The sequence below is a fragment of the Chrysemys picta genome, chromosome 5 (genome assembly GCF_011386835.1).
Source record: "Chrysemys picta bellii isolate R12L10 chromosome 5, ASM1138683v2, whole genome shotgun sequence".
In the NCBI taxonomy this organism is placed as follows: domain Eukaryota; kingdom Metazoa; phylum Chordata; order Testudines; family Emydidae; genus Chrysemys; species Chrysemys picta.
The window spans coordinates 90,975,904-90,988,284 of NC_088795.1; the positions used below are offsets into that span (position 1 = coordinate 90,975,904).

At 41.9% G+C, this 12,381-nt stretch overlaps 1 protein-coding gene across 8 annotated transcripts in view; it reads left to right on the plus strand.

Annotated features, from left to right (window-relative positions):
* Positions 1-220: 220 nt before the first annotated feature.
* Positions 221-12,381, plus strand: part of NMU (neuromedin U) — a 37,025-nt gene continuing 24,864 nt past the window's right edge. For all 8 annotated transcript variants that reach the window (XM_065596889.1, XM_065596892.1, XM_065596890.1 and 5 more), the window contains exons 1-2: positions 221-718; positions 11,361-11,419. In XM_065596889.1, the coding sequence (XP_065452961.1) occupies positions 364-718; positions 11,361-11,419 (414 nt within the window). In that variant the 5' untranslated portion in view covers positions 221-363. The remainder of the gene's footprint in view (positions 719-11,360; positions 11,420-12,381) is intronic.

Here is a 12,381-nt window from a genome sequence, read left to right on the forward strand (position 1 = left end):
TGTGGAACCTGGGGGACACCAAGGGGCCTTGGCTTTTCTTCTCCACTTAGGGTGACCAGATGTCCTGATTTTATAGGGACAGTCCTGATTTTTGGGTCTTTTTCTTATATAGGCTCCTATTACCCCCCACCTCCGCCCTGATTTTTCACATTTGCTGTCTGGTCACCCTATCTCCACTTCCCAGCCACTCAGCCGCGGGCCGAGCTACGAGCCGGGGCCCCGCGCTCCCACCCTGCTGTGGGTGGGGAGGGACCCCTCGCCCGGGCTGAGTCACGAGCTGCCCGGCAGAGCTGTGGGACTCCTCGGGCCTGGGACCCGCGTGGATGCGGGGAAGCGAGGATGACGCGCTCGCCATGAGTCAGGATGACGCAGTCCACGTGTCCGGGAGATTTAAAAGTTTGGGAAGGGACCGCGGACACTGCAGCGTGGCGACTCCAGAGCGGGAGGGAAGCGAGCGACGCAGCCGCGGCGGCAGCAGCGGGTGAGGCAGGGAAGGGCTCCGCGGCGCAGACTCGGGGCCAGCCGGGCCCCCCTTCGGCAGACACCATGCTCAGGAGAGGCTCTTGCCAGCAGCAGCCCCCCGTTCAGCACCACGCTGCCTCCCCCCGCGGCAGCCAGCCCAGCCTTAGGAACCAGCCGGGGCGCCACAGCAACGTGCCAGACGCGTCCCTGTTATTGCTCTTCCTGCTCCTCGCCTCCTGGACGTGCGCCTGCCAAGGTGAGAAGCAGCCCCGTCCCCAGACCCTGTCCCTGCTCCTCTGGGGTACCTCTAGCTGCCGCTTCCTAGCCCCACCCCCGCCCTTCTCTGCTCCCCTTGGCGGTGTGCTGGTTTACGGGGTGTTCCCCGCGAGTCCCTCTCTTTCTCGGGGGTGCTTAGGCTGAGAGAGAGAACTGGTGGGTGAGGGCATATCTTTTATGGGACCAACTTTTGTTGGTGAGAGGCACAAGCTTTCCAGCCCCCCGGGGCTACAACTGCACTGCATACAAGGCTTGGGCTAGTGTAAGCGTTCGGGGAGCTGAATCTCCAACTCCCCACTCGCTCCAGTACCTGTGACAGTTTATTCAGGGATGCGGCTACCTGAAAAGGTTCAAGGTGTCCAGGAGAAAAACTTCCGGAGTGGGAGTCTCCTAATCTGGTGTCGCCACCAAGCGTATGTGCTTCATCTGTGTTTGTAGCTCACAGGAGAGGTGCTGGGACGGAAGGGAGACTTGGGACACAACCTTGCACTGAACCTAGGAGAGGAACAAGATGTTTGAGTTAATCATGCCATTCTGAACATGCGGATGGAGGGTGCAGTGATACTGCCCTGCAGTAATCCTGAATACAGAAAACCTTCTCTTGAATTTAAGAGCAACGAAATTGGGAGTCCAGGCAGCTACCTTAAGCACTTACTGGAGCACATACAGAGGTACCCCCCAGAAATGTACACACTTATGGGGAAGTCCCTAGGAAATATTTTGGTAGGGATAAAAGCAATAGGATCCTATAAAATTCTAAACCATGATAGAAATTAATAGCGAACAATGTCCTTTCTGTGGATTAATTTAATCATGCCTCAGAATTTTATATACTTCACTTTTAAATTGTATAGGATGGTTTAAAACAACTCTAGAAATGAGAACAGATTGTTACCTTCTATGGGAGATCACAGACATTTCATTTGCCTTTGAAAATAATGTGAAAATCACAGAGAAGAGCTCTGTAGTGACACAAAGTCCTGTAAATATTGCTAGCCACTGTTTTGTTTGAGTCGCTGTCATTACTTTCAGAACAGTACTCCAAACCAACTTGCGTACCAAGATACATCCTGCAGTACCTCAGCACATCAGGGCAGGTTATAGACACCACTGTGGCAATCTTAACTGAATTTCTTATTCATATTACTGCTTATACAGTTTTATTCATGTAAAGCAAGAATAGTGTAATAAACCTGATTATATCATAGTAAAAAATTACAAAAACAAGTAATGCACATGATGATTATTAGTTAATTTTCACACACATAAGTCTGCAATTTTATATATTTTAATTGCAAAGGCATGAAGTTCAAATTTAGAAAGAACTATGGAAAAGTTAATTTATTAAAGCTAATATTATTTTAAACCGAAAACTTCACATAAAAGAAAATGACAAGGCATGAAATATTTATTTCTTTATTGCTACTCTGAGTCAAAATGGGCTCAGTGTTCTCAAACAATTTATTTTACAGGAAAAAAATAATCAACTATTCTGCAGCCTGATTTCATTTGAAAAGCATAAGACGTTAAACCTGAAAATTACGAATTTATAAAGGTGTTATAATATAATTTGTATTTTTATAGTATTGTTCTATTCTGCATATCTTCAGATGCTTTACAAAGTAGTTAGTTATGTATTCATTGAGTAAGAATGTCACACAATAAGTCATTACAATGAGTATTTTTGTTTTGTTTGTGTTGCTTATCTGAAGGTTGCTTTTCATTTGTGAGTCTATGATATTTAAAAGCACCAGGAAGGAGGGAGGTTTAAATATTGCATCATGCTAAGTACTCTGGTGTGGCCATTTTTTTTTTTTAAGTAACCTCTTTGAAATTGCATAGCTACAGAGATATTGGGCAAAACTCTGAATTTCTTGAGTGTTCAAACTCCTTTTGAAGTTTTTGATGCTACTGTTTCCTTTCAAAGGATCCACTTGAAATAAAGTGATATTTACTTGCCCTCTAAAGGATTATGGGGGCCATCTTGGTGTGTGCCCACTGATTTCAGCTCATGGGAGTTGCATGCATTCAACACCTCACAGGATCAGGCCCATATTGTTTACAGAGCGAAGTAAACTGTTATCAATAACCTTTGCTTAAAGAAGACTGTGTGGGAGATTTAAAATTACAGTACATACTTTAAAAAGAACAGGAGTACTTGTGGCACCTTAGAGACTAACAAATTTATTAGAGCATAAGCTTTCGTGGACTACAGCCCACTTCTTCGGAGTACATACTTTGTATACTTTTAATTTAAGAGTAATGTTAAAATAAATATATTCATACTGATTGTTACACATCATCAGATACTTGTATTGGATTAATGAATACAGATCAGATTCGGCTCTTATTAAAATCAGTGGAAACGGAATTAATGGGAGTTGGATCATGTTCTAAATCTAAAAGGAGTACAGTCTTGTGTTCTTTGTGCAGCCAAAATTCCCCTTGACCTTAAATGAATATAAATCATATTACCAAAGTATAAAATGTAGTGGCCATTAGACGTTGATTAGGCATAAACTTGTTAAAGTGGTGTAGAGAGATGTTTAAATTTATGTGAATCCTGTGTGTGAAGTGAAATGAAATTCTACAATAGTCTTAAATAGTTAGTCATGTAGAGAATGTGGAGTCATTTTAAATATACCAATATAAAAATAAGCAAGGCTTTAAGTACCATTCCTTGTCAATATTGTTAGTGTTTCATCTTTTTTGTCTCCATATTACTCTAATGGTAGAAGGCAAGTGTTCTACTTATACAAAGACATTCTCAACAAACATGAGTCAAATTGTAGAATACCACTGATATCTTTTGTGCACCCTAAATCTATGTGCTAAGTTTTCTAATTCCTTTAATTATTCAATACAATACAATTTTGTCTTGTATTTTGTCATGGATTGAGAACTGGTTAAAAGATCAGGAACAAAGGGTAGGAATAAATGGTAAATTTTCAGAATGGAGAGGGGTAACTAGTGGTGTTCCCAAGGGTCAGTCCTAGGACCAGTCCTATTCAACTTATTCATAAATGATCTGGAGAAAGGGGTAAACAGTGAGGTGGCAAAGTTTGCAGACGATACTAAACTGCTCATGATAGTTAAGACCAAAGCAGACTGTGAAGAACTTCAAAAAGATCTCACAAAACTAAGTGATTGGGCAACAAAATGGCAAATGAAATTTAATGTGGATAAATGTAAAGTAATGCACGTTGGAAAAAATAACCCCAACTATACATACAATATGATGGGGGGCTAATTTAGCTACAACAAATCAGGAAAGAGATCTTGGAGTCATTGTGGACAGTTCTCTGAACACATCCATGCAGTGTGCAGCGGCAGTCAAAAAAGCAAACAGGATGTTAGGAATCATTAAAAAAGGGATAGAGAATAAGACGGAGAATATCTTATTGCCCTTATATAAATCCATGGTACGCCCACATCTTGAATACTGCGTACACATGTGGTCTCCTCATCTCAAAAAAGATATATTGGCATTAGAAAAGGTTCAGAGAGGGGCAACTAAAATGATTAGGGGTTTGGAACAGGTCCCATATGAGGAGAGATTAAAGAGGCTAGGACTTTTCAGCTTGGAAAAGAGGAGACTAAGGGGGATTATGATAGAGGTATATAAAATCGTGAATGGTGTGGAGAAAGTGAATAAGGAAAAGTTATTTACTTGTTCCCATAATATAAGAACTAGGGGCCACCAAATGAAATTAATTGGCAGCAGGTTTAAAACAAATAAAAGGAAGTTCTTCACACAGCGCACAGTCAAGCTGTGGAACTCCTTGCCTGAGGAGGTTGTGAAGGCTAGGACTATAACAGGGTTTAAAAGAGAACTAGATAAATTCATAGAGGCTAAGTCCATTAATGGCTATTAGCCAGGATGGGTAAGAAATGCTGTCCCTAGCCTCTGTTTGTCAGAGGATGGAGATGGATGGCAGGAGAGAGATCACTTGATCATTACCTATTAGGTTCACTCCCTCTGGGGCACCTGGCATTGGCCACTGTCGGCAGACAGGATACTGGGCTGGATGGACCTTTGGTCTGACCCAGTATGGCCATTCTTATGCTTTTATATTTGTATCTACAGTAGTTATTTTCACTAGACACTCAAGAAGGCAACATTTCATTTTCTCTTAACGAAAGGTTCTATAACATTTTAATTCTGGAGTTTTAGTAACTTTAAATCATAAAGTTAATCAAAATTCATCTTGATAGACTTGATCTGATATTACTAAACTAGTGAAACAGTAGAAAGAGCTAATCTTTTTTTACACTGTAAAGTCAGTTTATTTATGTTAACGTGGAGTACTTAACACACTGAAATGTGAATCCTTTTAGTTAATAAACTGAGATGATTTTGAATAACATATTTTAAATATATTTATTATTATTTTGGAAACTACGGGCCCACCCTGTAAAGTGCTGAGTAGCCTAAAAACCCACTGATTTCTGATTGGAGTGGAATAGAGTTAGGTTTTTTGAGTGTTTCTGTACTCCTCACTGGAGAGGCTTAGAACCTTGTATGTTTGGACTTTATATTAGTAAGCCACAAATTATTTACTTAAAAAAAACAACAACCCACAAACTTAATTCTTGAATCCAGGATTGGTAATTATAGGGACCAATGTTGCAATCCTGCCAGCGTTGTTCGTGTGAACAGTCCCAGGATATGTTTACACTCAGGGTCGGCTCCAGGCACCAGCTTGTCAAGCAGGTGCTTGGGGCGGCCGCACCGGAGAGGGGCGGCACATCCAGGTATTCAGCGGCAATTCGGCGGACGGTCCCTCACTCCGCTTGGGAGCGAAGGGCCTCCCTCTGAATTGCCGCCGCAGATCGCGGCGGCAATTTGTTTGTTTTGTTAGGGTTACCATATTTTTGTTTGTTTTGTTTTGTTAGGGTTACCATATTTAACAAATAAAAAAAAAGGACCCTCCACGGGCCCTGGCCCCGCCCCAACTCCGCCCCTTCCCCGCCCCCTCCTCCCTCCCACTCCCAGCCACGCAAAAAGGGCTGCCCAAGCGCTACCGGCTTCATGGTTTGCCGGGCAGCCCCCAGACCTTGCGCCCCTGGCCAGCGCTTCCCCAGCGCAGCTGGAGCCCGGGAGGGGAAGCGCCCAGCCGGGGACGCAGGGTCTGGAGGCTGCCTGGCAAACTGTGAAGCCGGTAGCGTTTGGGCTTCGGGCAGCTCTGCTCCTCCCCTGACTCTTCGGCTCTGTTTAAGAGCAGAGCTGCCCGAGTGCTACCGGCTTCGGGCAGCCCCCATGCCTCCGGACCCTGCGCCGCCGGAGCCCGGCAGGGGAAGTGCCCAGCCGGCGGCTGGGGTCCGGAGGCAAGGGGGCTGCCTGAAGCCCATAGCGCTTGGGCAGCTCGGCTCTTAAACAGAGCCGAAGAGTCAGGGGAGGAGCAGAGCAGCCGCGGGAGGGCATTTTCTCGGACATGTTCGGCTTTTTGGCAATTCCCCCCGGACGGGGGTTTGATTACCAAAAAGCTGGACATGTCTGGGAAAAACCGGACGTATGGTAACCCTAGTTTTGTTCTGCTTGGGGCAGCCAAAACCCTGGAGCCGGCCCTGTTTACATTGCAGCTAACTTGGGCTCATGAGGCTCAGGCAAAGGGGCTGTTTATCTGTGGTGTTCAGGTTTGGGCTAACCAGGATTACTAGATCCAGGGTCGGGATCATTGTAGACAAGAATCAAATAAAAGTCTCAAGAGACTGGTAAATACACTATATACAGAGCAGAGGAAAATTATTTAGAGCTGGCTGTTTTTAACTACTTATTTTACATTTATGCATGTAAAATCTGACTTTATGGAGTACACCTCTACCCCGATATAATGCGACCCGATATAACACAAATTCGGATATAACGCGGTAAAGCAGTGCTCTGGGGGGGCTGGGCTGCACGCTCCGGTGGATCAAAGCAAGTTCGATATAATGCAGTTTCACCTAGAACGCTTTAAGATTTTTTTGGCTCCTGAGGACAGCGTTATGTCGGGGTAGAGGTGTATCACTGATGCCTCCCATTGCTAAGGCTTTGTTGTATTTTCAGTTAAAACAAGATTTAAATCCTAAGGTGGTGTTTTTTGTGTGAAAATTAATCATCCCCAGGCTTACAGTATCTGTTCAGCAGATCCTAATTACATTTACTATACAATTATTATGTTAAATTAGTTATTCTGAACCTTTACAAATCTCTCCTTTTTAAAATTTAGCATAGTTCTAATCTTTATAATCAGAAGAGTCTTACAACACTCAGATTTCAAACTTCATATTCATCACTCGTCATTAGATCTCCCAAATAGACTTATTTTAAAAATCAGTCATCTAAAAACCAAAAGTGTTAGCTATATTGTTTGACATTACTCTGTAAAGAGATGTAGCTAATGGAGAAAGCATTCCTTACAGGATAAGGGCTTTCCCACAGTTCAGCCAGTTAAATAATTCACTGTTTCACTGGCTGAGCTTGTCTTCTCGATCTCCTGTACTTTGCGGATTCTGCAGGATGATGTTGCTCTTCCGCCAACTTCCTAATGGCTGCAGAAGATATTTCCCCATCCCGCTGTCTGTGCACCACCAGGTTCTCTCCTGGACTTTCTGCATGCTTTGGGAAACCCTCTTGCCAGCTGCTCCTTCTTCCAGTGCCCTCTAATCCCAAGCACTCCCACCCCTTCAGTATCCTCCACCGTACCTACATATTTATGGTTGTAAACTAAGACCCCCAGTTCAGGAAAGCATTTAAGCATGTGCTTAACTCAGCATTTCAAAACCCAAGCTTTTAAAAATTGTGTATCAGGACTCCCAAAATCAGTAGATTAGTTTAAAAATAATGTGATTTTAAAAAAAAAACATAGAATTGGGGTTTTCTGGGTTTTAAGTCTTTAGTGTGCATGTGGGTCATTTTTTCAAGCTTTTCTCAGCAAGTATGAGGACTAGAAATTTAATTTTAGCTTTCATTTAACAAAAATTGAAAGTTCCACCTAATCACATGCCTCTAGAAGTTGTGCCTTTATGAAAAACCCCAAATATCAGGAGACCCACAATAAAATCATGAGAGCTGGCAATGCTGTTAATTTTAACCATGAGTTTAAAGTACGTTATTATTATTTATTTGTATTACCACAGCGCCCAGGAGCCCAGTCATGGACCAGGAGCCCATGTTCTAGGCACTGTACAAACAGAGAACAAAAAGGGCTTACAATCTAAGTATAGGATAAGAGACCACAGATGGATGCAGATCAACAGGGGAATACAAGGAAACAATGAGACCATATTGCTCAGCATGACAGGCAGTTGTCTCAGCACATCAGTGGCCTGGTTCTCAAGCTTTTGTAGGCATCATGGCAAAGGAGAGTTTTAAAAGGGATTATGAAGTAGAATATTTGTTGTGTAGATACTTATGTGGAGCACCTTCCAAGCATGAAGGGCAGCATCAGAGAAAGTTCAAAGGTACGTGCTGAAAATGTAACAAGTGGTTGATGGAGGCTGGTATCATGGGCCAATTTCAGTTGGGAATCAACATCTCAGTAGTGAATGAGAGATGATGGGTAGAGTGGGGGTAGGCCATGAAGGGCCTTTAAAGTGAAGATGAGTAGCTTATGTTTGATGTGATAAAGAAGGGGGAGCCAGTGGAGGAATGCAAAGAAAGGGGTGAGATGGTCAAAGTGACACAGGCTAGGAAAATGATCTTTGCAGCAGCTTTCTCAACAGATATGAGTAGGGCAAGACTGACAAGACCAGACAGAAGTAATTGAAACTAGAGACTGAGAATCTAGATGAGAGTTTTAGCTGTGTGGATAGTTAGGAAAGAGATGTTATGCAGAAAGTTTGCAAAACTTAGACATAGACTGGATATGAGGAAAATGGAAGAACTGAAAGATGAGAGAATGAATTTGTAGTGGACAAAGTTAGCCTGGTCACTGGATTTCCTCATAAGTGGCCTTTCTGAATAGGGATGCCTTCCTGAATCAGGGTTTAAGTGCTTAATTTTTCTATACATGGATATTTCATCCATATATGGCAAAATTGTATACAATTTATATCAATGAAGTCCATCTAGGTTACAAGATGAACACTGGATGAGGCAGTGGAGGGGGCAGTGATGGTGGCTGTAGGACAGACAGTGCCTGTCTAGGGCTTAAAGCATGGGATAGAGACTGAGGAAGGCGTGGTCTACACCTAAAAACTTAGGTCAGCTTAGCTATGTCATTCAGGGGAGTGAAAAAATGCACACCCTGAGAGACCTAATTAAGTCAACCTAAGCCCTGGTTGGAGAAACTGCTAGGTTAATGGAAGAATTCTTCTATTGACATAGCTACTGCCTCTCGAGGGGATGGATTTACTACAGCAATTGGAAAAAATCCTTCTGTCGCCATAGTAAGTATCTATGCTACAGTGGTGTAACTGCAGCTGTGTCACTGTAGCGCTTATAGTGTAGATATATCCTAAAGTCTTGGGAATAGAGCTGGCCAGGGGGAGGGAGAAGGAAACTCCAGAGCTGGTGAAACAATTGTACTTGCTCTGTTCAAAAGTTTATACTGCTGGTTAGAAAATTCTAACCAATACTGAAACTTTCCTGCCTGGTGCTCAAAGCTTTTCACATGAAACAACAGCAGCCTGATAGAATGAAAAGCTTTGAGAGCTAGACAGAAGCAGCTGGAGCATCAAATGAAAGTTTTCTCTTCCTGATCAGCAAAGATTTAAATGGAGAAGATAAGATTATTATCTGCTCCCCAGCTTTACTTTCCAAATAGGTCCTTTCTCCAGCTCCAGATATCACCAAGTTAAAAACATAAAAGAAAACCAGGAAATTTGAACACAAAAAAATTCATTAATTTGTAGCTAAGGTTGCTACAGTGATATCCTGCCACTAACATAAACACTGAGAGGCAAGGAAGGTGTAAATAGAGCTGGGGGGACATAGCTTCCCATTCTGCCAAAATGTTTGAGATTTCAAAAATTTTCCTGTTCCATATTGGGATGAAACTGGGACCTTCTGAAGTTTTTATGAAAAGTGCATGTGTGAGAGAAGAATAACCAATAGCTGAGTGATTAGAGCACTCACCTGGGATGTGGGGTACACACATTAAGTTCTCTGCTCTGCTTAATTTGGAGGGAGTCAGTTGTGCTGAATTAATATTTAACTAGTTGTACAAAATGGAACAACTTCAAAAGGAGAGACTGAGAGAGACCCACCCCAGACTAGCCAGGTAGTGGAGGCACTTGCCTGGGAAGTTATGGTTCAATTAAGTTCTGTCTGATTTGGTGCAGGGAGTTGAACTTGGGTGTCCCATATCCCAGGTCTGTGCCGCAGCCACTAGTCTGTTGCTCATTTGCCCCTCCTCTTCCAGTTAAGATCAGAAATTCCATCCTGGACCTGAGAAACTTTCCCAACAAAAGTTTCAGCTGAACTGACCCTTTCCCGTGAGATGTTTTTCTTTTGACAAATTTCCATTTTCCAATAAAAAACCATTTTGACAGAAATTTCCAACTAGCTCTAGTCATTAATTAAGGCAGCATTCACACCCAACTCAGCACTAAATTCCAGGCATTTGCCCATTACCATTACAATACTCCTTCATCCCAACACACTAATATGCTCCCTGAGAAACTCATTTTCAATTCAACAATAATATTACCCTCAATGCACATAGCAACAAACTGTAAATTGTAAGGCAAAACACAAACTTGGCTCCAGCTTTCCAGTGTCACATAACTTAATAATTAACCGATATTTATTATCTTACAACAATCTTAGCATTTCCACATAGCATACACTCAACAGAGAAAGAATGCAAAGCTGATATGCAACATTTTTTTATCTTGTCAAAAATGCCACCTTCAAAAAGTCAAAAAATCAAATGCTATCCGTACCACTAAACAAAATACACATAAAAATGTTTCATGTGTGAACCTATACAATATTACCCATGTTTAGTGTAATATACAATAAATTAACAAGTCAGAGCTATAGTTACTATTTTCAGTTCTTTGATGAATGCACCGAGTGAGATGAGCTCTTGGAGAGCTATGGGACTTGAGAGATTTGGAGGAATTGGAATGGTTTTTTAGACTGGGATTTTAGTCCGGGACTGCTAGACAATGTTTCCAACCTGCTACTTACAGCTTACAACAGAGTTACATCAGCATGAATGTTGATAGAAATAGAATGACTTCCACAACTTTTACATATGGCGGGTCAAAATCCTCTGTCAGTTACATCAGCAGTGTAAATGACATGAAATCTGAGCTAGAATAGCTAAAATGTATTGGGCCTCCTTCCACCTTTGTGTAACTCCATTTTCTTCAAGGAAGCTATTCTGCAACTGTATTGTGAATGGCAAAAGGAACTTTGCTCCAATGAAGAAAGTAACTTCATTAGACAGAAACAACTGGAGCAAATATAATAATGTTTGCGGCCACAGGCTCCTGTATACTATAACTCCCTGTATCTTTCACTTTTGTGCATTCTAACAGTGTATTCTGGGCATCAAATCCTTAGGAATATAAACTACTTGACATACTATATGAGACTATATATATGAGATACTATATATATGAGAAAAATCATTATAAATAGAATAATTATAGCCTTTGTTCTATGGTATCACTCTCTCTGTTTTCAGGTGTACCAGTGCCATCTCAAGAACTACAGGCAGAACAAGATTTGCAGCTGTGGAATGAAGTAAGCAGCAATATCTTCAAGTGTTGGATCAACCATGTGTTTTAATAATATTCTGCTACAGTTTGGCAGTTGTGGATGATTCTTGCTAATTTATTGTGTAAGGGGCAAGTATAAAAGATCAGAACACCACTGATGCACTATCATAGAGCCCCTCCTCACGCAGGGCCATATACTCCATATGATCCCTGCTACATGGCTGGAGTTTGAGAGCTGCCATAGTTTCCTGACATCCTCAATCATAGAGACTTATTTTTTGGCATTCCACATCCTTTGCACAGGTTTTCCCCCAAAGAAGGAAATACTGAACTACACGAACTAATCAAGTCATCTCTGATCATAAGCAGAGTAGATTCAGATTGGAGTGCATTGAAAAGTGTTCTTCCTACTGCTCACACATGTATCCATCTTGCACTGTAAATATTTCTGACATACTGGTGGAGCTCTTCCTCCGTCCCTTTCTACCTCTCCTACATAGATTGTACCCTTCTATATTGATTTTTGGGGATGGGATGCAACCACCTTTTTCAGATTGCTGAAAATACCCAAATACCAAAATGATCATTAGGCTGGGAGTTGGGAGGTCATTAGAGTAAGGAACAAATTGTGTTGGCTCATGAAGAGCTAGGCTTGGTAGTGGGAGGCAAGCTTTCATGTAACTGGCAATGATTAGGCATATTTATGGGCCACAGAGAAAATACGTATAATCATAATGTAGAATACATACAATGTAGTGATTGTTACAGCAAAAGATATTACTCCAAAGATACTGTATATGATACTAAAACAGCTACTGAATCACATCCTGTCATTTTGGTTCACTTGATATTGGATTATGTACTGCTTCAATTATATATTTTAACATTGTGGGTGCTGACTGATGTTATAGCATGTTGTAGTCTCAGTTCTGGGTTTTTTGATTTATGTACAAGTATTTTGATTACAATATGTTACATGTGTGTTAG